Source organism: Cygnus atratus, chromosome Z, assembly GCF_013377495.2.
Source record: "Cygnus atratus isolate AKBS03 ecotype Queensland, Australia chromosome Z, CAtr_DNAZoo_HiC_assembly, whole genome shotgun sequence".
Lineage (NCBI taxonomy): Eukaryota > Metazoa > Chordata > Aves > Anseriformes > Anatidae > Cygnus > Cygnus atratus.
The window spans coordinates 35,511,930-35,538,129 of NC_066396.1; the positions used below are offsets into that span (position 1 = coordinate 35,511,930).

General features: G+C 36.1%; 1 protein-coding gene across 1 annotated transcript in view; it reads left to right on the plus strand.

Moving 5' to 3' along the window:
• CNTLN (centlein) overlaps window positions 1-26,200 on the plus strand; it is a 207,473-nt gene that overhangs the window by 165,606 nt on the left and 15,667 nt on the right. The window contains 5 exon segments of the mRNA XM_035558564.2: window positions 2,876-3,040; window positions 6,519-6,616; window positions 8,366-8,492; window positions 10,199-10,336; window positions 10,676-10,861. Coding sequence (XP_035414457.1) covers window positions 2,876-3,040; window positions 6,519-6,616; window positions 8,366-8,492; window positions 10,199-10,336; window positions 10,676-10,861 — 714 coding nt within the window.

Below are 26,200 nucleotides of genomic sequence, written 5' to 3' on the forward strand. Positions count from 1 at the left end.
CAGTAGCCTGCCTTTACAAACATCTGGTCTAGCTGGTGTTTAAGATTCTACCTTTCATCCTAGTGACCTCTTCCCTTGGAGTAAATCCTTTTTACTCTGTCATTCAGGATTTGTGTGCATGGTAGCGCATACACAAAAAAATCTCCTGTGTCTAAAAAAGAATGAAAGACTTGACCTAAAACTTAGAGACTGGTGAGGAGCAACTGGGCAACAAACTTGTTTATTAATTAAGTAAAGCAGGGTATATCCTTTAGACATAAATATTTTTGGGGAGAAGGGCTGTTTTTCATATCCTACATAGATTTATATAGAATTTTCTCATACCCTTCAATGTGCCGCAAATAAAAGAACAATGCAACAGGATTATTAAAAAAAAAAAAAAAAAAGGGAATCAAAGCAACCAACCTAACCACCCTGTAACACTATTGATGTAGTCTGTACAGCTTTTGGAGATAAACAGCTTGGTGCTGATTGCGTTTGTGTGTCTGTCTTTGCTTTTTGCAAATTAATGGATGCTTTTCTTTTGTATACTACTTTGACACATCTCCCCTAAGTCTGATGTTGTTTCTGCATTTAATATTTGTATACATTTGTATTTGAAATATATTTTTCTACTTCCTCACTTAAGTATATATTATAAGAAAGTATTGGCACCTGTTCCATCAAACACCTTTCTTTTTCAGTGTATTCAGAAATGACAGGTTTTGGTAAGTAGCTGCTGCAACCATGGCATTTCAGATCTGATGCATTTTGCTGGCAGCAGTCTTAAATTGCCTAAAAACTTCTGCAAGTAGCTGGCTATCTTGGGCAGATAGAGGGGCATCTCTAATTTTAATCAGAGATATTGATCTAGCTAAGATTTTTTTTCTTATCTTTTTATGAATAATTTATTATAGAAACACTGAATCATGAAATTCTGCATGTAGAAATATTGGCAATACTAGACAAATTAACCTAAAGCGTATACCTTCCTATACCATATCTTTCTGTACTGCTATTGGTTTTGTTTGTTAAAGTAGTCTTCATTTTGTGTTGTAACCATACTGTATTAATTGTGAGAATAATATAACAGGTTATGGAACTGCCAATTACTAAACACACTAACACTATTTATCTCTTGGTCAGTAAAAACCGCAGACTCAGAAGGGAATGGAAAGACTAACCCTTCTACGAAGAACAGTACTTATCTCAGATATATATGTATTCTACCCACTGGTTTTAATAAATGCACCTGAGTGTGAAATACTGTTAGATTTTTAACTTTATATACAATGCATTTTCTTGTATCTGTGATAGTTTTTTAAGCTAGTGTAACATATGCAAGCATTCTCTCATCATTTGTAATGGAAATAAATATTTCCATCATATGAACAGTATGGAAATGGGAGTACATAAATGTAATTTTTTTTTTATTATTTTTATTTTTAATAAAGGCAAACAGTATAAAATCTGATTTCCAGTTAAATAATACAACGTTTGGAAAAAGAGCACTGTCGTTAACCTTATGTCACACATTTTTGGTGTGTGTGTACAAGCATATAATCAGGCACACATTTAGTCATTTTAAGGTGTAATATCTTTCCCAGTTTCTTATCAGGATTCTTCACAAAGGAAGCTTTTTTCCCCTTTGAGAGATTTCAATACCATTTTGTATAATTGTTCCTTATGTTAAACTACCATATTACAATCTTCTTTGGAATAATAAGATAGTACTGTAGATACGCTCTTAAGGAGCAGAGAGTTGTTAGGCCATCAGTGGGCCTAACATTTGGGTTGACTACAGATTTGTGAAAGTTAAGCACTATCATGAAGATTATTTCAGTTCCCCTTTTCATAGAATAACATTCAATATTATCTAAATTAAAACAAATATTTTATTTAAAAGATTATCTCTATAAGGAGTACCATGAAATATATTGTTACAAAGATTAAATAAGTCTTGTCAGTTGTCAATCAAGTGCAACAAGACTGAGAGTTAGTTTGCATGTTATTTATTTGAACTAAATCCCTAACAAGCCTCGTCTGCTAATTGGACTTAGCATTTATGTTGCTAAATGAGAAGCATTTTGGCTGCAGTATAGGGTGGTAAGACCTACCCAGTGGAATAAACAACTAACATCTGTTATCCTGTCCTGCTCCAGCTTGGCTTTTACCACTTAAGTACCTCAGCCCTAGAGTCAAGGTTATGGAATATGTGGTTCTCTGGCTATGGTGCGTATATGTGAAAGGGAAGAAATAGCACAACATGAGTAAAGACCAGCCAACCAGAAGATATTTAGTGCAGCTGGTCCACTTTGCTTTAACCTCTACAAGCCCTACAAATATCAAAACAAAAGCCAAGAGAAGAGTGTATGTTTTATAGCAGTTGTCAACACAGCAATTCAAGTGAGCTTACAGTGGTCACCATTAAAACAGTTTTGACATTTAACCACCCTTAATACACCTTGGTGTCTGAGACAGCTTGGTATTTCTTCATTGGTGTAGAAGTAATTCTAGAATCCCAGAGAAATTCTGGGTAAACAGGTTTTAACAGTACCTACTATTACTAATAGTAATTAATAATTACCATTTACTATTGTACGTGGTAATTTTTGCCTGTCATGGTAGAAATTGCAACAGTGAAACTTGAATCAGCTTGACTTTAAAAAAAATCTTGTTTTTAATGTTACTTTAATTCTCTTTCCTGCCAGATTTGATCTTTGCATGGACTAGAGATTCCAGCCAGCAGCATCGTACTCAGCATTATGTACCATAATTATAGATAATATATACCGTTTCATTCATCTTGAATTATAAAACACAGAAGCATCTGATATGATGAAGCAGAAGTATTTTTACTATGCAATTGTGATTGTTGCTTCTGTTTGTAAAACAGGTGTTGACCTCTAACCTGGCCAAGTGGCAACAGGAGAAGGAAGACTTACAAGGAAAATTGAAGTTGAGAGAACATCTGTCTCAAACTGCTGGCAAGAGTGAAGCCACACCAGCTCCTTCAAAGAACATTGATTTAGAGATGAAACAGCTGCAGTGCAAACTAAAGGTGACAGAACACGTTATCCGGTGCTGAGGATAATTCACATGAACAGTATTTCATAACTGGGTCAAGCATATATATATATATATATACACACACATATGCATATCATTAATATATGTTAGCCAATGATTAGCAGCTTAGGTTTTAGATCTTTGATGTTAAATAGAAATGTAGTCATAACCAGAAGAATTAAAACAATTTTTGCAGATCAGATAGGCCAAAAAGGGAGTTTATTGAGTTTTCACACAATAATTAAATGCATCTTGTTGAAAAGTGCTGTGGAATGGCTTTAATGAGCATTGTGGTGATTACTCTGCTTCTTTTAAGAAGGAGCTAAGCAAACAGCTATCTGTGAAAGAGAAGGATAGAATTTTGGCACATTGTACAGCTCATGTAACAGTGTTATGTTACTTACATGTCACTACTATTCTTGATTTTAAAGAGAGATCATTCTTTCTGTATTAGTGTTTTTGTAGATTAGCTGGTAGGAAAATACTGACTTGTTGATTATTTCATTTTTCAGTCTCTGGTGAATATTGTATGTGAATGATGTAGATTCTAGGCTGTGTTGATGTATCTGAGAGCTTTCTCAAGGGGTGGCCTGCCTGGAACATACTAGTTCTTTCTTCCTCTCTTCTCACTGAATGAAATATATGTACAACAGAGTGTCTTTGGTTGTTTTTTTTTCTTCGTTTTCTTTTTCATATTTGAGTAAAGATAGACAGTCAAAATGGTACAGCTTCGTGCTGCTAGAAGAAAACGCACGCTAGCAAGCTGTCTGCCAAAGGGCCTGCTGGAAGGCCATATTACGTGCCTGTCTCTAAGTACTGGATTAGTAGTGCTAGCTCATGTCGGGTGAGAGAGAGAGTAGTGTTCAGACGTCTTAACTATTGATGGTAATGATGATTATATAGATCTTGGCCATAGGACATTGAATGCATAAATTCTAAGGTCAGGAATTAGTAACGGTAGGTCACATCGATGAAGAGATTCAGGCAGCAGAAAGTAGCCCTGGGAAGGCACATAATTTTATTTCCTTAATTTATGAGAAAGAGGTCTTAAAACCATACAGGTTGACTTCTTCAGTGTTGATTTCAGATTTGGTTTTGCCTCGTCTGCTTCTGATGCTGCTGAGTGCTAATGTCTGTTAATAAGGTTAGTTCTTTTTATGTGAGTGACATCCAGAAATCCAGTAGTCGTTTCCTTTATGAAAATAAGAAAAATAAAAAATTAGGATTTTTTGGTAAAATATAAGTAACGCTCATGCTAGAAATCTACTGTTTGTCCACTACATATGAAATGCAAACTACATTATTGAAAAATGAAAGGTTTTTTGTTTGTTTGTTTCTTTAGCAGAGGAAACATTTAACAAGAAATATTTAACATCATATATGAATCTGATGTCAAAAATACTAATATGACTTTCAATTCCTTCTTAAAGAAGTCTTACATTTTCAATGTTAAAAAATGGAATATTAATGATCTAGGCAAAACCACATTTAAAATAAACATAATATGTGACTCCAAATCCAGGTTAGTAGAATGACTTCACTGGTGGATAAATTGGATGAATGTTTCGACTGTGAGGGCCTTAAAAGCTACTTAAATCAAGTCACTGTTAGCTTTATTTTGACCTGATAATTTTTCAAAAATGTAAGCCCTGTAAGTCATTTTTAGCAGAGTAAATTTACAAAAGTTGTCAACTGTTGTTTGAGGTTATAGAAAGTTACTCTTCTGAATGCCTGAAGATACAAGCTGCAAAAGCTTTCCTTACAGCTCAAAATCTCAAAGTACCTGGTTTTGTTCATTCTTTTCTCTGAGCTAACTTTGCAATGTTTGCGTTGTATGTAATGATTCTTTGTAACTTTGCCAGTAGGTAGAAGTGTGTTAGGTGTGGGTGATGAGTTTGGACGGAAAATACTGTAAACATATGTCTTTACCTCTCAGCCTCTGCAGAGGCCCACCTAAGTATCCAAGTTCATATCTGGTATGTAAACCATGTAACTGGGTGCTGTGCTTCATACTAATGAAGTTCAACCTCAACAAACAGGTCTCAGAAAACTCAGGAATATTCTGTTATCATCATTTTAACAATTTTCTGGTAATACCTCACATTATAATAATAGCAAATAGACTAGACAAGTTATTAAGAACAATATTTTACATCTAACTATGCACACAAGAATATATACTCCCCTTGAGGTCCACAGAGTTATGTACAATACTCCCATTAATGTTAATAGGTGTTACAAGTCTGCACTGAGCAGAGAAATTCTCCTGAAGAATCTTTGTTTACAGCATGTCTGATCTGTTCATTTATTGTTTATACATAATGAGTAAAATGCTTTAGCACATTGGCTGAACCTGCAAAAAGACATGCATATGTGTTGTGCATACCCTTCATGCATATGCATATTTTGTCAACACCTTTTGGAGTTTTGAAATCTCTACATGCAATAGATTTGAGCTGCCATTTTCAGCAATGGCATTCAAAGCATATGCTCAGATTGCTAAGATGGCTACTCTAGTTAAATTTTATATATGTGTTTCTGCAGAGTGATTCAATAGTTCTTAACTAAATCTTGGGTATATTATATGTGTGTTTGCATGGAGGAGTTGAGGATTATTTTTTTTAATTTACTATATACAACAATGAAAGGTAACTGTATAATTCCTCATAGCTGGCATTACATGTGCCTGAACATTAAGATCATACCTTTTTGTTACAGAAGTACAGGATTTAGGGTGGTCGCACACTGGAACAGGCTCCCCAGGGACGTAGTCACTGCACCAAGCCTGTCTGAATTTAAGAAGCGATTGGACTGTGCACTTAGTCACATGGTCTAAACTTTGGGCAGACCTGTGTGGTGCCAGGAGCTGGACTTGATGATCCTTATGGGTCCCTTCCAACTCGGGATATTCTATGAGTCTATGAGTCTATTTATGTTAGTATGGCTGAATGGAAATGTTTTGTCTTCTGCTTTGATTTTTAAGGGACACAAAAACAACAATTCCTGCTGTGGGTTTTCTTGTATGTTCAAATGAACAAGATGAAAGGGATTATTGGAAAATATTCTCTTGTGCTCTAGAACCATTCAAGGATATAGTTCAAATACAGAACTGATTTTACTTCTCTTCTTTCCTGTTACCTTTTTAGCTAACTGTGCTATGCAAGAGAAAATTTGGTCCTGATACTGCTTTGAGCTTGCAGGTGTCCTGGGGAACATCTATTAATCATATATTTTTATACCAATGGAAGGGTACTGATTTTGAGCATATTTTCCAATGAAAATATTTTTGCTTAAGTGTTGCTGGAAAGTAAAAATTCTCCCTTTGTACAATGTAACAAATTCCAGTTAACGTTTAAGAAAATTCATGTAATAGGGGGAAGTTTACAGATCCCATTATTTCAAACAAATTTACTGTTGGCTGAGATAATATTCAGTATGATTTGTTTATATTTTAATATTCTCCAATATAGAATTCGAATAATGAAATCACTAAGCAATCAACCACCATTAAGTCTTTGAAAAATGAAGTCCAGGAAAAAGAGGAACAGATTCGGGAACTTCAAGCAAAGTATGTTTACCTTTCTCTCCGTTGTGTTTGGTGCCACCCAGTGGCAGCTGTATAATCGGTTCTATATTACTATTAGATGTGTAAGAGAATGTTTGATTTCTCTTTTTATTATAATCTTGCAGACTCTTACCATTCAGGTTAATTTTGCTTTGTTTTGTTTGTTTGTTTGTTTGTTTTAAAAATTGGAGAAGTACATGCTAAAATTACATGTTTAAACTGTTGTGTTCAGCTAAATAGCTAGATACAATATCTGTGTTATAATAAGTATACCTTAAATTGGAACTCAGACCATAGTGGACTTTTTTTTTTTTTTTCTAATCCTTGATGTAAGTCTAAACGAATTCCTCAGCACTTTAAACGCCATGTTTCAAATACAGTAATTCTTTGCCTACGGGCTAAGAGACATGTCAAGGTGAAGATGCTTAAACAAGATTAACTATCCAGTTTTACATTCATAACAGTTCAAAAGGACAGTTGTATTTGTTTTTATTTGAATTGATTAAGGTTTATCACTCGTTTGAAATTCACATGTATTGGTTTAAAGTATGTAACTGAAATTTTTATTCTGCCTTCTTACTTTAATTGATGTAATACAGTTCATCAATTATAGTACTATAAAAACATAACCTATTAGTTTATCTGTGAATTTCTTGCCTGTCCCAGAGTTTAACTCCTCTAACAACTGTAACTTTTTTATTTGTACGAAGAAGGCAGTTTACTTATCTGAAAATTTGTTCATTTCAGAAACAGAGAACTTTTAAAATGGTTAAACTGTGTATATTGCATATTTTTGGTTTAAAATAAAACTGAAGTCTTCTACCATGGTGTTTAAACTAAACTTTAAAATAGAGTTACCAGTTATCATGCTTCCTTCATATAATAGATAACTGCTTTTTCATAAACTTTAAGATTTAATCAACAAAACAAAAATAATGTAGATGTGAAATAGATGGAAGAAATGTTAAGATGCATTAGTTTCCTGATTTTTTAGTATGACACCAGCATGATATCAAACAATATTTTTTTTTCCTGAATATATTATCATTTTGCTTTCATAAAAAGAAATCCAGATGTCTGTAATTCAGGTATTTAGGTATTGTTTAAGTTTATACTTAATGTGTATCATAACCGTGGAGGCACTGAATAACACATAATTTTCTGATTAAACAGATTATCTTGTAGTACATGAAAGTTTCTTTAGTTCAGAAGTTTGTGAAGAGTGTTGACGTTATTTCTAGTTTTTTCAGATTTGAAGAATTGTCTTATCTGGCATTATAATACAGTGGCAGTGTTTTTTCATGTATCTGTGCCTTACCGAGTTGGATGAAAGAAGAATTCTCCTCTTCACTTTCTTCTAAAAAGAATTTTGAACAAAATGATGTTTGAAAGATATGTACTTCAGACATCAAAGAAGTTTAATTAATTAAACTGTCTTTTTTTTTTAATAATAGCTTAAGAAGTATTATTATGAGTTCAGATAATGCAAGTTAGAGCATAAACCACAGCAAAAAGCAAATCACAAATAAATTGCATATTTAGAAATAGGTCTGTTTAACAAGAGACAATGTTGTTCTTTTAGTTTAAGAATAAGGTAAGTTTCAAGATTTTAATAAAATTGTATTTAAAAAGCATTCTAAAGCTACAGAATCCTAGTTTCTCTACTGCATTTATACTTTTTAGTTGTTTTAAAAATTGCATATTAGCAGTGTTTTCTAACAGTGACATGCAGTGTAACTTCTTCCCTTTTAGGATTTCTCGATTGGAGAGGGACCTTAATATGAAAAGACATTTGATAGAAGACTTACGGTCTCGTCTAAAAGCACATCAAGAAAATGAGAAAGCTCGTAATGAAACATTAGAAAGCCTTGAGAGAAAGGTACTTCTTTTTTGCTAGCTGTAATTTTATGAAAACCAAAAGCTGGTGGATTTGCATAAGTTATTTCAACGCACCATACATAATAAATTAATATATTGCTTTAAGAAAACAAGGTACAGTTAATTTAAGCGTGTAACTCCCCCCCATGGTAATTTGTATGAAATCTGTATATAGGGATAGTTTGGATGTATTCAGCATAATTTAATGTATGTATGTTCACTAGATGTATAATTAAAATTTGAAGAATTCAGAACACTGAATTGCAGAGACATGCTCTAAGTAGTGAGATCTAGTAGTAGTGAGATTTAGTTTTACGGAGTCTAAGTTCATAAAGTACAATAGACCTGAAACAAGGATGATTTTACTTGACATATGCTAATGAAGTCCATGCACATCTCCTGGCTATAGTATTTAAATGGTTTAATGTGTTAATCTGTTTTGGACTGCAATATTACGAATGAGTCACACTTCTTAGGTTTTAACACTTAATGTAATTCTATTCATATAAGTAGAGCTTAATTTCTATAGCAAATTATTTCTCCTGCAAAAATCTAGGACAATTTCATGGAAGCCAGAAGAATTAGTATGTCTTGGCATCTTTCTATATTATTCAACCAATGTATTGCACTTTCATCTTTAATTCCTGAAAATCATGACATTCCTGATCATGACATTTTGTTATCTGTGAGGTTATGCAGCATGTGACCCCAAAATAGAAATAAACAATTTACCGGCTTGCTTTTGTTATCCTAGAATGCAGGTGCTTGCTTTATACTACAGGCATTACCTCTGCTTGAAGTCGTTAACCACTTTCAGCTCTAGAGAGAGCTACTCTCTTACCCTCCGTGCCAAAGCCAGGCTGTTATTAAGAAAACCTCAGCCAGAGAGTGAAAGCATAAGTTAGCAAGGGAGATAAAGTATGAAACAAGAGGAATACCTGGTTTTGCTTTTGAAGACAAGATTTAGAATGGAATGACATACTTTAATCCTGTTCTTTGAGTATTTTAACTGCTGCGTTTTTCAGATTCCAGAGAATCAAATTCCATACATTACTTTGATTATTCCATATGGAGAATCAACTTCATAAATTTCACATTAACTTCAGCAGAAGATCAAAGAAATTCCCTGTTACTCAATACTGTCTGGACAACTTTGTGATTAGTATTGTTAGGAGAGCTGAATGATTTTCTAGGAGTGCTGGTCTATTTCATTTCATCTGGAATCAGTGTTTGCATTGTATGGAAAAATATAATAATTATCTAAGAGGTTGTAGAGACTGTTAGCTTGTAGACAGTTACCATTTTCTCAGCTAGGTTTTAATTAATATATTTTGCCTCTGAATGATACAAGAAATCAGTAGAAGCTATGGTTTATTCACATTTGGATTCATTGTGACAGTAAAATATTTCTAAACTTAACAACCCTGCAAATGAAGAGATTTTCTGTACATTTCATACAAGTCAAGGCTTTATGTTACAGGAATGTGTGTGGAAACTGATCTCTACCTGATCAGCGGTAGACTTTGTAATTTCAGAAAAAGGTACTTTAATCAAGTAATTTATGTAATACAGAGCGGTATGTTATGCAGTATGTATAGGCTTGTTTTAGTTTTAATTTTTATTTTTAAATTTTATTTCTATTTATTTTTATTTATTTCTATTTATTTTTAATTTTTATTTGTATTAATGAAATTGCTTTTGTTTCAGCTAAAGTCACTGAACGAAGACTGTTCAAACAAGAAAGCTTCCATTGACTCACTGAAACAAAGGCTTAATGTAGCTACAAAAGAGAAGTCTCATTATGAGCAGATGTACCACAAGACTAAAGATGAGTTGGAGAAAAAGGTATAATAGCTTTGTGATGAGTTTACTGTGGAACCTTTTCATATCTCTCTTTCAAATGAAAAGTTGCAAGGTCATTGGCTTAGCCTTTTTAAATACGTAAAGGTAAAAAAGAACAGAAGAATACTAATGCGTGTCACTGATTTCATTCACTCACGTCACTGAAATGTATATACTGAAACATGGATGTAATGACAGCAAATGAAATTACTTTTTTCTTGTGAAATCACATTTTAAGTGTTTTGTGGTATTCACCATTTTGTGGGAGGTTTGTTTGTAAACTAGCATATCTGCCTATCAGCTTTTATTGTGTCACTGCTGTTTCTCTGCGATGTATTTCAGGATGTCAAGCTTTCCAATCTAGAGAGCAAAATGATTGAGACCGAATGTGCCATAACTGAACTTGAGACTGCTGCATCTCAACAACTACATGGTTTGGCTAAACAGAGTGGGCAGGCTTTGGAAACAGTTCAAAAGAAGCTGCTGCTCGCCAATGACAGAGTAGAAGAGTTCATGACATTTGTGAAGGTTTGAATTTGGATTTTCTTTTGAGTGTTCACCTAAATAAGCGTAGTTTTGGGTGAAAGTAAAAAGGCAAAAGAACAAGTGGGGCTAATTCTTCCTGCAGAGCCTTCCTACCCTCGAGTAGATCGACACATGCGCCTAACTTGGTGTCGTCTGCAAACTTACTGAGGGTGCACTCGATCCCCTCATCCAGATCATCAATAAAGATATTAAAGAGAACTGGCCCCAGTACTGAGCCCTGCAGGACTCCACTAGTGACCAGCCTCCAGCTGTATGAAGTTCAACAAGGCCAAGTGCCGGGTCCTACACCTGGGGCACAACAACCCCAAGCAGCGCTACAGACTGGGAGATGAGTGGTTAGAAAGCTGCCTGGCAGAGAAGCACCTGGGAGCATTGGTTGATAGTTGGCTGAATATGAGCCAGCAGTGTGCTCAGGTGGCCAAGAAGGCCAACAGCATCCTGGCTTGCATAAGAAACAGTGTGGCCAGCAGGACTAGGGAAGTGGTTGTCCCCCTGTACTTGGCTCTGGCGAGGCCGCACCTCAAGTACTGTGTTCAGTTTTGGGCCCCTTGCTACAAGAAGGACATCAAGATGCTCGAGCGAGTCCAGAGAAGAGCAACGAAGCTGGTGAGGGGTCTGGAGAACAACTCTTACGAGGAGCGGCTGAGGGAGCTGGGGTTGTTCAGTCTGGAAAAGAGGAGGCTCAGGGGTGACCTTGTCGCACTCTACAGGTACCTTAAAGGAGGCTGTAGCGAGGTGGGGGTTGGTCTATTCTCCCATGTGCCCGGTGACAGGACAAGGGGGAATGGGCTAAAGTTGCACCAGGGAAGATTTAGGTTGGATATTAGGGAGAACTTCTTTACCAAAAGGGTTGTTAGGCATTGGAATGGGCTGCCCAGGGAAGTGGTTGAGTCACCATCCCTGGAGGTCTTTAAAAGATGTTTAGGTTTAGAGCTTAGTGACATAGTTTAGTGGAGGACTTGTTAGTGTTAGGTCAGAGGTTGGACTAGGTAATCTTGGAGGTCTCTTCCAACCTAGATCATTCTGTGATTCTGTGATTCTGTAATCTTTGCTGCATTCACTGATCTCGAACAGTCTTTGAAGGTCATATACTGTCTGTGTGTTAGCTCTGAACTGTCCTGAATGGGCAGGAAAGAGTCAACGGCTCTAGGTCTCTTTCCTAGACTTCTCTAGAATTCCATCATTCATATTGGTCATCTTTTTGTACATGGCTGCCAGCATACTTATTTCCAAGAAAAAAAAAAAACATTGTTGTGTAGTAAATGACTCTGAAAAAAAAGATTTTTCCAGCACATTGAAGAATACAACTCGTATCTGTTGATTAATGTGAATTACCTCATTTCCCACAAGCATGTGTTTTTGAAACTTAATTTTCATGGGGAAAGATTAGCTTTCTTCTAATACAGAATGGTTCCTCTAGGAGGAAAAAATGAGTGTTCTTTCCATAGCTACATGGTTATTTTTGGCTAAGTATGGGAAAATCTGAATTAATCTAATGTCTATCTATTTTTTTTAATGAAGCACCCTGACAGATGACAGAGCCACAATTCACTCTTCATTCAGGCTGATATGGAATGACTCCATTGAATAAAAAGCCGTAGCAATTATTGAAAAAGGAGATAAGCAAGTGTTTGTACTATAGATACCTTACATACTCCCATAACGAAAAGTTTATCAAAAATTAGAAAATGAGAAAGTAAAAGATCTTCTGTTCTCAAAAGTAGCATTAGTGACACAAATCACGTATTAGCAAATATCATGATGCTTCATTTGTTGTTGAATGATATGACTGCTTTTCTGTTAACAACCATAAATATTCATTAGCATTTATATGGTTGTACTGTACGCACACACACAAAAATATATATGCAGTTTCTCTATAAATAATAATAATATATAGGTACTAAAGCTAAATATGTAGTTTTTCTCCTGGATAAAAGAATATGCATGCAAATTTCAAATAACAGTTTTGCTGACTACTGCTACTTTGCAGAAAGATATTTTGAAAATAAAAATGCTGTGTATAATTCAAATATTGGTGAACCTTAGAAGTTCATCAGTTCCTTAGAAGACTGCTTGCTTTAGTTAGGTACAAAACATTTATGGGAAAAGTTCTCTGAAAACAAATTTTTTCACAGTATACCACTGTAAGTATACTTAAAAACCTTGGTGTTTCAATAGAATTTTGTAGTATATCAAGTAAATCACCTCAAAATAACTCTTAGGTAGTTCATGCTATAGCCTGTATAGGAAGATCAAGATGGTACAATAAGAAGTAGCTGTACTTCTTCCTGCACCAGCTCTTCCTTTGAAGTCCAGTCTTTCTCATTTCTACTGTCTTCTTCCAGGTGGCTTTCAGTTTTCCTATGACCTTGATGTCTGGTTCTCCCTCTAGTCTCAGTAATTCAAATAAGTTTTTCTTTATAGAGATCAAATTTAATCAAGTGTAAACTCTCTCTCTTTCTGAACCTGTTCGACATATTTGTATGACTCTCTTACCTTTGTCTTCTATTCTGTTCATTTTTCAAGCCTGACTTGATTTTTCTGAGTGCAAGTGTAATCTTCTCCTCATTAATCAATTGAAATCAGTTTTTATTTATCTATTTATTTATTTTTACCATGTATCTCATGACGTTATATAGTTCTTTTCAACTTACAACAATTAAGTCATTTCAACATTGCTAATGAATAGGTTCAGCTAATAGAGGATCTTCAGAGAAGAGAGTATGGCTCTTTCTTTTTATAGCAGTTAGTTGTGGAAAAATTCAGGTAGCAATCACTGTGGTGTGTTTTGTATATCCTGTTTTTAATTTCATTCTGAAGAAGAAAATGACTCTGATACATGAAGCAGGAATGGCTAATATACGTTAGAAAATACAGGCAAGAGATATTTGGAATACCTCATAGCATCTAAGAAAATTAAATGCAACTATGGAGTAGGTCTTGAAATGCAACTATTGAGTCGTTATTCTTGAAATCAAACCTGTAGGGATCAATTAGAGGTAAAAACTAAAAAAGTGGATTGTAGGTATGTGATCCAAAAGGAAGGAGAATCAAGAAGCATTGGCCTTTTCCAAAATAATCATATTATTTTGAGAATTATGAATACTTATAGTACCTATAATGTATAGTAAGAATTCATATATAGTGAATAACAGAATATTGAGGGCTTGAACTTCGAAGGAATGAAGGGGCTTCTCTAATGGGACAGTCATTGTTCTTGGAACCTAGTGTGAGTATGCATCAGGACCATAAGCAGTAATAAACAATGACTACTAGGATCCCTGTAATATGAGAAGAGAGTTAATTCAGCAAAGGACACTGACAGCAGTGTGCTATTTTTCTTCAAAGGGATTATGAAGTGTCTTAGCAAAATTGAATGTTACTGTAAGTATCCAACAAATTGTCAGAGGTCAGAAAACACGAGAACTAACGATGTAGCATCACATCAACTTGACAGACTGGAAAAGTTAAGGGTTCCACATACAGAAGGGAAAAAAAAATTTACATTGTCAGTCTCCACAACAGAAAAAGGCATAAAGTACTAATATTTACAGTTAGGTGTGCAACTGAGGTGAAGCTTAAGTCTTTGGTATTATGAAATATTGAACCATATTCTAATGGTAGAGGAGCTTTGTAAATCAACTTTAAACAGAATGATCTGAGTGTGGTGTTTAATTGGTAATTGGAAGGTTACCAGCAAGCTGATAAACATAAGATGAAGATTTCATAAAATGAGTTTTTTAAAAAAAATCTCACGTAGGCTAATGTAGGCTATCACAAACAAATTGGATTTGTCTAACAAGAAATGCAAAGAGAAAATAACAGGTTTTCTGTACTAAAATGTAAGGAGTCTGAACAAGAAAAGCAAATGGGTAAAGTTCAATTTCGAATGGCAGTTAGATGTAACAGCCAAAAAGAAACATTGTGGGATGATATTACATAATTTTAATGTAAACATTTCCAGTATATACTTGTCCAGTTACACATAATTGTTCCATTCAAGAAGGATTTTAGTATTAGGGAGAATGTGTAAAAGAGGTGTCTGTGAGCTGGGAGGGAGAGCAGAGGATAGAGCTGGCATTCTGCATTAAAAGATGCTATTACTTGTTTCTAGAGTCATTAATAACTCAGAATGACAGGATCTTGAGTGCATTTGGATCAATATGCTAAGTCAGGAAACCTAGAGGAGAGGTTTCTGGTAGGAGTTTGTTATATACCACTGGATCAAATTAGAGTATGTGATAAGTTACTAGTTAATCACAAATTTGTAATGTACAATAAAGCACTGCATTGCTATGGAGATCACAGTTTGGGAGTTTAGGTAGGTAACCAAAACTGCTAGATTGTAAACTCCAGTGATAGCTTCTAAAAATCGTGGAAGATACAATTAAAAAGAAAAGTTGCTGTATCTATTTTGTTGTAAGTTATTCCTGGAACCATTTTTGTTGGAGTGTGGTATAGGGATCAGGCGTTATATCCTAAATCACATTCAGGGGGAATAAACAGGGCACCTGAAATAGTTGACATTGCTGATTCAGAGTAGCTCATTCTTCAACGTTGTGATAAGGAAGATTTAGGCTAGGAAAAGATATGAAAAATTGTGCACTGTAACCGTTTAAGTAACAAAAAAGCATAGCTCCATAATTAGAGGATAGCTCCTTATAAATGTGTATTTCAGTATGACAGGAAAGAGAACACAATATTTAGAAATAAAAAGGCAAAATAAAGAAAGTGGGAAATGGATTATAGGTGATAACCTGAAAATGTGAGTAACAATAGGGTATAGTGGATGGAGATGAGGATAAGATAAGATGAAATCTCTGGTTAGCAAGGCCAAGAATTTTTCTGCCCCACAGAAGGGTAGGATTTAAAAATATGCTAATAAGAAGATAGATATTACATACTGGATATGAACTGTTACTAGACAAAGCTACTCTGTAGTAGTCTAAAGATAGAAATCTTGTATAAATATTTGTGTTCTATATCTGGAAGGAAGTAGACTGATGTTATATGAAGATGATGAAACATGACTGATCTACTCATAAGCAGAGGAGGATTTTAAACAATTTCTAGTAAGAAGTAGTACTCTAAACTAAGAACTTCTCAGTCTTACACTGTTATGGGGCTGGTTAAGGAATTTTATTAGCTGCTAATCCTCATTTTGAGTAAGTATTCAAAGTATGTACTCAAAACTGGCATGAGTATTGGAGTAGTTTAAAAATGCTAATATCGAGTTGATATTCAGAAAAGGCAGTCAGGATAGATATCTGTAGGTCAGTTAGTCTGACCTAATTTCTGTCTAAAATAATGAAAATCTGATACAAAATTAAATTCTTAAACTATTAAAGTATAGAGGCATAGTTATACTTCTTAGAATGGCGTTATGGAAAATAATTTATGTTGAATAAACCTGATTTCTTTCCTTGAAGAAAGTGCAAATCATTTGATAAAGGTTATTATTCTTTTTAATATATTGTTTTTTAAAATGCGTGACCTAACACCCTGAGATATCCAGATGTACACTAAAATGTACAATTATGCAATATCAATAATATGTTAAATAGATGAAAAAACACCTAAGAGGTTGAATTGCAAAGTGATTCATGATATTTAGGTGTTTCTAGAGTGCTGTGAAGAACCCAACTTGACTGGGTGCCCATTGAAAATAGGATAGAGCATGTTTTCATAGTTTGCTATGAAACTGTCCAAAATCCTCCGTAATTGTTTTCTTTCATTACAGTGCATTATTTTTTTTAACTCATTTATAGTTTGACCATGTATTCCTGCCACAGATTCTTCCTGAAAGCTCAAGACGCAGTAACATTGTCTGTCTTATTCAACTTGTACATCAGGAACACACACACACACACTTGTGGTCTGCAGTGGTAACACCTGCATGAGTATGGAATCTCAGAATTTTCTGACCTAGATGAAGATGTTTCAAAATTCTGATAAGGCCTATACTCAACTACTGCTGTAATAAATAGGTGATGGCGAGTGAGTGCTTTAAAGTCAGCTTAGGGCATTTCTTACTTCCATAAAGCCTCTGTGATTTGGAAGGTGTTTGCTCTCCATAGAGAATACTCCTGAAGCACAGTTCACATGTGGTCTGTTCTGGCATTGTTCTTGATAGGTCTCCCATATAACCATCTGTTAAAATTGACTGCCAAAATCAAGACCCATGGCAGTTTATTTGGCAAGCTTAGTGGATTTACTTGGGGATCTAACTCTGATTCTCTTAAGACATCTGCCCTCATTTCTGCAACTCAGCGCAGGCCTTAAGCTAGTTGCATTTTCCCCTTGCTCTGTTGGTTGATACATAGCCACATGCAGCCATCCACATCAGAGGCCTTCTTCCACCTCTGCTTAGCTGAGTGATGTTCTGCCAGTCCTTTGCCATTCAGTCAACTTACCCTAAATCCCAATATATGTCAGTCTCTCATACCTTTCTGCAGTTCATCTTTATTCTGGCATCATTTTTTTTTTCCATGGCATATTTTCTCACTGCTACCTTGGGCTGTAGTTTAATATGCAGTTTAAAATAAGTTAACACTACATGTAAAACACTCCCACTTCTTTTAAAAGTTCCACCTCTGAGTGACTCTTACTGCTTATTTCTGCCCTAATGAAACTTCCTTGAGATTTCATAAACATCATGCTAGGTTAACTGTGACCTATCTCAGGAAGATGCACCTATTTAAGTTAAACTTTTGAAAATGCAGGGCACCAGTTTTAGTGTACCACCAAGGGGGCAGAGCAAAGATGCAGGATAGAGATGTTGGGGCTGCCTTTTTAGTGGCAGTTCTGATTGAAACTATCATATGAAGCTAGTTTTCCTGTTACAAAGAAAGGACCTAATTAATGACTCACCCTTTTCTTGTTAAAAAATCCTGCTGTTTGACAAATTTCTAATATTTATCATTGTCATTTTCTCTTGACCTGTTCTGTATTGGGAAAGATAGAGCATTACCATGAAGCATGTTCTTCTTGGAATGGCCATGTGCAGATGATATCCTATTTGCTCTTTATCTGAAGAAGAGAGAAAAAGAGAAACTAAATAGAATTAGGGATGATTTGTGTTGGAAGGTTCAAATATTTGGAAAATATTCTGCGGCTTTTGATCAGTTCCTTTCCAACAAGAGAGCAATAGAAGTACTGCTACTGACTGTATGTCAAACTACAGTCAGTTGTTTTGATAGAAGAAAGTCCTTGCAGTGCACTCTCAGAATTCTCTAGTTAGACAGTAAGAAATGTTCTTCATAGGGCATTTCCAGTGGTGAATGTATTACCAAAATCTGTGGATTTAATTTTAGCAGTATTGCTGCTCTAACCTTCTGCGCCCAAGGTGTGCAGACCATCCTTTTAATCAAACACAGAATGCCATTTGAGTGATGTGGTGGTTTTACTCAGCTGAGCAGCTGAGCTCAACCATAACTGTTCTCTCACTCTCCCCCCTCAAAGGGAAAGGGGGAGAAAATAGGATGATAAGGGCTCAAGGGTTGAGATAAGGACAGGGAGATTGCTCACCAATTATCGTCATGGGCAAAACAAACTCAGCATAAGGAGATTAATATAATTTATTGCCTATCACTAGTAGACTAGCACAGTGAGAAACTAAAAGAAAGTTAAAAACACCTTCCCCCCATCCACCCTCTTCTACCTCCTCCCCCCGAGCAGCTCAGGGGTACAGGGAACAGGGAATGGGAGCTGCAGTCAGTCCCTAACGCTTTGTCTCCGCCACACCCTCACGGTCCCTCTCTGCCCCTGCTCCCTGTGGGGTCCCTCCCACAGGATGCCGTCCTTCCCGAACTGAGCCTGCGGGGGCTGCCCACAGGCAGCAGCTCTTCAAGAACTGCTCCCACATGGCTCCGTACCACGGAGTCCATCCCCCAGGAGCAAACTGCTCCAGCACGGGTCCCCCATGGGTGGGTGGCAGCTTCCCCCAGACCCCTGCTCCTGCGTGGGCTCCTCTCCACGGGCTGCAGCTCTGGCCCGGGGCCTGCTCCTTCGGGGGCTCTCCATGGGCCGCAGCCTCCTCCAGGCCACATCCACCTGCTCCACCAGGGGCCTCTCCACAGGCTGCAGGGGAACTGCTGCTGCGTGCCTGGAGCACCTCCTGCCCTCCTGCTGCATTGACCTTGGGGTCTGCAGGGCTGTTTCTCACTCCTCTCTCCCAGCTGCTGTTGAGCAGCAGGTTTCTTTTTCCCTTTCTTAAATCTGCTGTCCCAGAGGCCCAGGCAGCATCATTCCATGGCTTAGCTCTGGCCAGCAGCAGGTCCCTTTTGTAGCCATCTGGAGCTGGCCCTGATCTGACACGGTGCAGCTGCTGGGCTCTGCTCACAGAGGCCACCCCCTGTAGCCCTCCTTGCCACCAAACCCTTGCCATGTAAACCCAATACAAATGATTATTTATTTCTTCATTTAAAAATGCTAAGCATAATAGGTAATTGTAAAATCTTATACTTGGAAATTATAAAAAGAAAAAGGGACTAAATTTTCATTAATATAGAACTGCACTTTGTCGTGCAGATGAAAACAGGTTTATTTTGGAAAGTACACAATTGTAGATAAAACATGCCAATTTAGAAGTGTTGTCTGACCAAAGGTTTCTTCAGTGGGTCAGTGGGACATTTTGCAAATGACAGAAGATAGTATCACTTTCATAAATCAACACTGTCAGTTTTGCTTTTGAAAGTGGACACCTTTCACATGACTTCAAGTTGCTATAAAATATTCCACACTGGGAACCTTTAGAAGTGAAAAAGTAAATATATTTCATTTATTACATTCCAAACTGTCAACACTTTACCTAGAAAAGTATACCCAGGGTGATTATTTTGTATTGTATGGAGCAGATGATGAGTCTGCCAATCTATGTCCAGTCAGAATCAGCATAATATATGGTTACAGGGAGGTGTTCTAGTCTGATGATTACCAGTCTTCTTATCTGCAAAATACATAGCTTTAAGAGAAGGCGTCTTGACATGAAAAGCAAATTTGTGAAGCTGAAAAATCTTACCGTTTAAAAAATCAGGCACTCACTGCTTCTTTTTCTCTATGTGTGCTGCTTTAGGAAACAAGGAGAACCACAGCTTTTATTATGAAATACCAACCTTTCTTGGTTCTATGCAGAAATTGGTGATAAATTAAGCTAATCTCCATCAGGATTACTCTGCGTCTGGGATTTAGGCAAATTGAATCAGAGGCCTGAATAGTGACAGTGAATATCTATTAGACTGTAAACAGAATAATAGGCCCTGTGAATTTTAATGAATGAAGTGAATGGCTGAATTCTTATAGTTTACAGAAGGCATATGGTAAGTGATGCATACAGTATGCCAGGAACAGAGTATAATGTAGATGTCTTAATAGATAAAATCTTGATTACTAAAAATGAAGAATAAATGGAAGGATTTTGGAAAGCTTTTCCTTATTCTTCTTTTCTTTTTAGCTTTAAAAGGATGGCATTTCACTTTGCTTTTTTATGACTGTGATAGGTAAGGATGATAACAGATATGGCTTAAAATATTTTGCACAGTAGTTTTTTATATCCTTTTCTGTATTAACAGCTTGGAGGAATTGATTAAGTGATCCAACCAATTTAACTGTACATGTATGTCTCATGCAAAGTTTAGGTGCATGTCTGACTCACATGGATAATTTTCTTGATAGTGCTGGTTTCATTTTTGTTATGGTGACTGGGAAGCATCCTCACAGACCATGACCCCCTAATATTAGTCACTGTACAAACAGTTCCAACATACTAAATCTGAACAGGAAACTATTTTCACCAACTTGCAAATCACTTCCTATTCCCAAGCTACTTGAGACTTCTGCATTGTACTCCCTGGAAGGATATAGATCCATCTGTAACTCCTTTAAATATGCTGTGGATGGAAATGATACACACTTCACTCATAAGAGAGAAACAGCATTTTTTATATATGTATAATGTAGTTATTTAACAAAGCTTAATCATAAATTAGACAGTAACTCAACACAATTCAGGATGGCAATGTACACTTGTATATCTGCTGCGTAGAGGACAGGGTCAGAGGAACGGTCAGGAGATCCTCCCCTTGAGTCACAAGATTCAGAATGGACACCCTTGCTTTCTAAACTCCGTCTCAGAGAGCAGCCCAGGTGTTCCTAACTTGGTGAACAGTTTATGTCTAAAGGTTGAGGAGATCCTTCCATTGAGTCACGGGGTACAGAGTGGACCCCCATGCTTTCTAAACTCCTTAAACTGAAGAAGTAAGGAGCCTAGCTGTGGCTGAATCCTCTCCTAGTCCCTGACTTGGTCAATGGTTTATGTCTAAAGGATTATATGTGCACAATCAATCTAAGATACAATCTTAGCGAAGCTTACAAAGTTTAGCAATCTATTAATCACTCGCCAAGGATCTGTTGTGGCAAGGAATCTCTTGCAAGGAGCAAAGGATCTCTGCAGCAGGTGTAACCTTGAGAGGCATCCCTACTCTACAGGAGATCTGTCCTGCAGCCTGCTGCCATACAGGAGAGCTCTACAGGCTTTTGGCCTGCTCACTGTCTATGGAGTAAGATGATTGACTCATAGTTATGTTTGCATACTGACTGCAGATGTTAGTGTCTTCCAAATCTGGCTCGAGTCCAGCATTGACCAGCATTGTGGTCAGGTAAGCGTGTTGCTCACCCTGCCCCTTGGCTATTGTGTGTTATCTGTCTCTCCTGAATCCACACTGAGCTGGTTACAGCCATCACAATCATATGCATCTGTCACAGTCGCTGCTGGTGGTTATCACTTGAGCAGGGTTTCAGGTGAAAGGCCAGGCTGGGCAAGGGAAGGGAGTACACTGTCACAAAATGACTTGGAGAGACTGCTTTCTGAAGTCTGATATTTCAGCTCTGTACATAATTTGGAGGTACTGAAAGGAGCCTAGTTTAAAGGTAATGTTGAGTTCAGGGTCTGAAAGATAGAAACAGTGATTCTGTCTGGAAAATGTCACAACTGGAAGATGTGGGGGATAGATGCAAGACTCTGAGCTTAAACTGATAGGAACACCTATTGGGAAAAGACAAGAAAAATAGCAACACTTGAAATGGAGGAGAAAGGTCTCCAGCAATTATTTATTTAACAGTTCATACAGAAATAATTGTTCAGTGTATGTTTCAGATGTATGTGTATGTTCAGTGTATGTTATCAGATTACTAAGAAAGTCCAAGCACAGAAAACAGAAACATCCACAGACAAAGCCTTGTGAAGTAAGTCTCCACGGTAGTTTAGAAAGGTGGGCATTGAGGGGATTGCCCAAAGGGCATGCTGAAAGTGCTACCAGAGAGGTGGGAGGAGCTCTAGGAGAATGGAATCATAAAAAGCAACAAGTGACAGCATTTTTTAAAAATGCACAGTTGATAAGAGGCCAACTGATTCAAAGAATTTCTTTAAGAGTATAAGGAATATAGAGCTGACCTCTTAAATTAGGTTTCAAACATGTTTGTTTCAGCTGTGCAGTGGTCATACACAGGGCATTTGGTTTAGAATTGTTATGCTTTGTTTGGGTTTCTGCAGAAAGGCAGCATAAGCTCAGACACTGAATTGAATATCAGGAAGATCCTGGTGTGCTTCACATCTTGGTCACTGACCTGCAATGTGACCTTTAGAGTGTTGCTTCACCTCAGTATTTCTTGGTCTGCCCTGAATATTCTTTGTTTGCTGTGTCCAGTATAACTGTGCTGACTTTGTCTGCCCTGACTGTTCAGATAATAAGTTCGCTGAAATCCCAGCCATCTCTTACTACGTGTGCAAAACTCCAATCTCAGCCGCCCCCACCTTTTTTTTTTTTCCTGTGCAAATAACTGTAATATATGACATTTTAAAGAAATTATGCTAGTTTTGCTAGCACCTTTGTAAATCAGAGGTAATTCTGTTGAAACCAGAGAATTTACAGCAGGAAAAAAATTCATGTAAATGAGGTGGGACTTAAATGCTGAAGTAAATAGGACTTTAAATTATTATTATTGCCCATTTCACATAAATATAATTTTAGAAACCAATATATTTTGACAGAAATACTCTGCCTGTCATCCCACACTGATTATACATATTTCAACTCATTCTCTACTATAGAGAAAACTATTATTTTTTCCCTGTTATAGATCACAAAGCATGTTAATTGTGTTGAAAATTTAGCAGCAGTACAATGAAAACTATGGAGTATTTTCTGACATGTAAGAAAAGCCTCAGTCTGAAAACATTGGGGCCTACAAGTTAAGTTTTTGACATTCTTAATGTACAGGAAAGATTAAATAACTATAAAGCTATAATATTATATATGACTGAAGGTATCACATATCAATAAGTGGTATGTTCTATAAATGAGGTGCCCATCTGATTTTACAAGAGAGGCTTCTTTCATCCCAAAGTCATGTTACAAAGAATGCTATGAAAATAAGCAGAGTTTTAATGCAAGATTTCAGGCGTAAGTGAAAGGGTGATAACTAAGCAGTTATCTTAGGATGATTGAAAAAGAAAAAGAAAAAGAAAAAGAAAAAGAAAAAGAAAAAGAAAAAGAAAAAGAAAAAGAAAAAGAAAGAAAAAGCTGATTAGAAATGCAAAAAATAATTTTGAATCACAAAGGGAATTCTAAAACATGGAAGTACACTCCTAAGTATTAATATTACTAATTAATAATAGTATGTACGTCTCTACATGAATACAAACTACATTGTAATTGGCAAGAATAAGTCAATTGTTTAAATGTGGTTTGCTTTGAAAACAATCTAAAATAAAAAACTAGCTGTGACCTAGATCTTTTTTTAAAAAAAAAAAATTATAGATAAATTATACTATCTTTTAGGAAATATTACAAGGTACTGAATTTTCTTTTCTTAATTGTCATATGGATGTTATATTTATGATATTCTTCACCATGGTTTTTCATCCCTGGAGCTGATTAAGAGAATACAGTCAGTAGAATATTGTCAATTTTGTACTTGGAAATTAATGTTTATAAAGGAGTGATTTATTTTCAATGGTTTTGAATCAAGGAAGAATGATAATTGGTTAGAGGACATAGAATGACTGGTAGCAAAGGTATTGAGGAGAAATAAGTATTAAAAAGTTTCCAGCTAACTGAGACCTTTCCCCCTCAATTCTCCTAATGGCAAGCAGGAATAACACAACTTTAGCCACACAGTTGCACAAATTCAAATCTTATTTGCAATCTAAATGAGATTATAAATTTTTATTCAACACTGTTTCTCATTTCTGTCATTGTACCTTCATGTTTTTCTTCAGTGTTGCATTTTAATGGATTTTTTTGGCCTTACATTTCCCCCCACTCGTAACTGCCAGGAAATAGAGTTTTGCATTCAAATACTAAAATCCTGCATCCCTTTTTCAGTTTGTCTGACTCAAGAGCTTTGTCAACAAATCTGTGGTGGATTTAGCTCTTGAAAAACAATACTATGCAAATCTGTCTAATCTTTTCCAGATATTCTTACTACAGTTGGGTTTTGGGTGTTACTGAATTCACTTTTTTTAGTTCACCGTCCACCATCTGTAGCTCAGAGCCATAAGGAAGGCAGGATTGTGCTGGGATGTTGGACTGCAAACAGGAGATAGCTTTTGCCACAAGGGTAGAAAAGGCTGGTAATATTTTAAATGACTTCAATTAATCTTTCAGATCTTGTCTGTTAGATCCTTAATTATGCTCATGTGTGTTCAGACTTGCTTGTGTTAATGAATGTGGAAAATTTTGTTGTGGATGCAACTGCAGTATCACATTATTCTGTATGTGCACACTGCAATTTCTCAATCTTTATTTAAAGTGGAACTCTAACAGGTCATCAGGTGAGACATTTCTTCCAGGCAATGTGTGCTTTCATCTTCCACTATCTCTCTGAAGTTGTGAGTGCTATTCTCTGTGCTAATCAACATAAGATTGTTTATTTTAAAATCGTATATATCAATGGGATACCTACTTTAGTAGATGTATTTCTCCCTTTCAGCTCTTTATTGAATCAGCCTTTGAAACTTTAAAGCTCTGCTAGCGTTTAGATAATATTGTCACTCATACATTCCCTTGAGTGAATATTTTTGTTTTGTTTGTGTTTTAATACATTCTAGAGCTTGTCAATTTTTGTTTTCTTTTATGTTGATAGAAAAGATAGTAAAAGTCTATCTTAGTTCCTCCAAATATGTACAAATAAATCTAAGAAACAAACCATTATAGCTTAAACATATTTATTCATAAATTTTAGAATGACAGAAGAAACTGTGACAGCAGTCATTCTGAAATTAGATAAATAAAACCAGCACAACACCTTACAAACGTGATCTGTATTACGTTATTAAAAGAATTACTACTACTTTAATATCTGATAATGGCATTCTCAGAATACTGAAGTTGGAGGAGGAAGATAAGACTGGTCTATATTTCCTGTACACAATTTCACTCTGCTTTCAGGGCATCTGTTGGACTCTCTGAAATCATGTGTGATCTCTGGGGATCATAAGAATTAATTGAACCTCCTGAGGCTAACTAATTCCCAGGAGTTGGAATGATACTTGTTATAGTCCTTGCCCAGACAAATCTATTGCAGTGGTCTGTCTTGTCTTTATTTCTCGCCTACATTCTTGTCCCTTTCCAAAATATATATACACACACACACACACACACAACTAAGAGGTATATCTGTTCAAGTGATGGTAGCTGAGGAAACTCGAATAATGAATATTAAAAAATGAAATTACTGGAGAACAGTTTTTATTTTCTCCAGAAAATATTATTAGAAGTCTTGTTGTGAGATCAGCTTAAACATTAGTATTCAAAGCATTTTGAAAGTCAGTTTTAGAGAGGAAATAGGGACCGAATAACTGAACTTTCAGAAACTTGAATGCTTGTTTTGGCTGCTGAAACAACACATGACTTCATCATCTTTGTGTCATTTTGTCCATTCATTTTGGTTTTTGCTATTATCAAATGCTCTTTGGGGTGGTAATTCTCTCTCAACTTTTTGCAATGCTAGGATATGCCCTAACCTTTGGCCAGCAGTAGTTTTTATGTTGCTAAAGGAGAGAAGTTCTTTAAACTCACCATTCAGTTCTATGAAATTTAGATATCGTTCTGCGGACAGCTGCTACATATTCACAGTACTTTTGTTTGTTTAGGAAGCTAAGCTTGTTTCAGAAAAGATTTTCTATTTCTTTTTGGTGTAATGGTATAGGAGTCCTTACACCATCCCAGTCTACAGGACAAGTGAGTTTCTAAGAACGCATTCATTACTTGTACCTAAAGACACTTTCATGTTGAATTGTACACCAAATACAACATACAG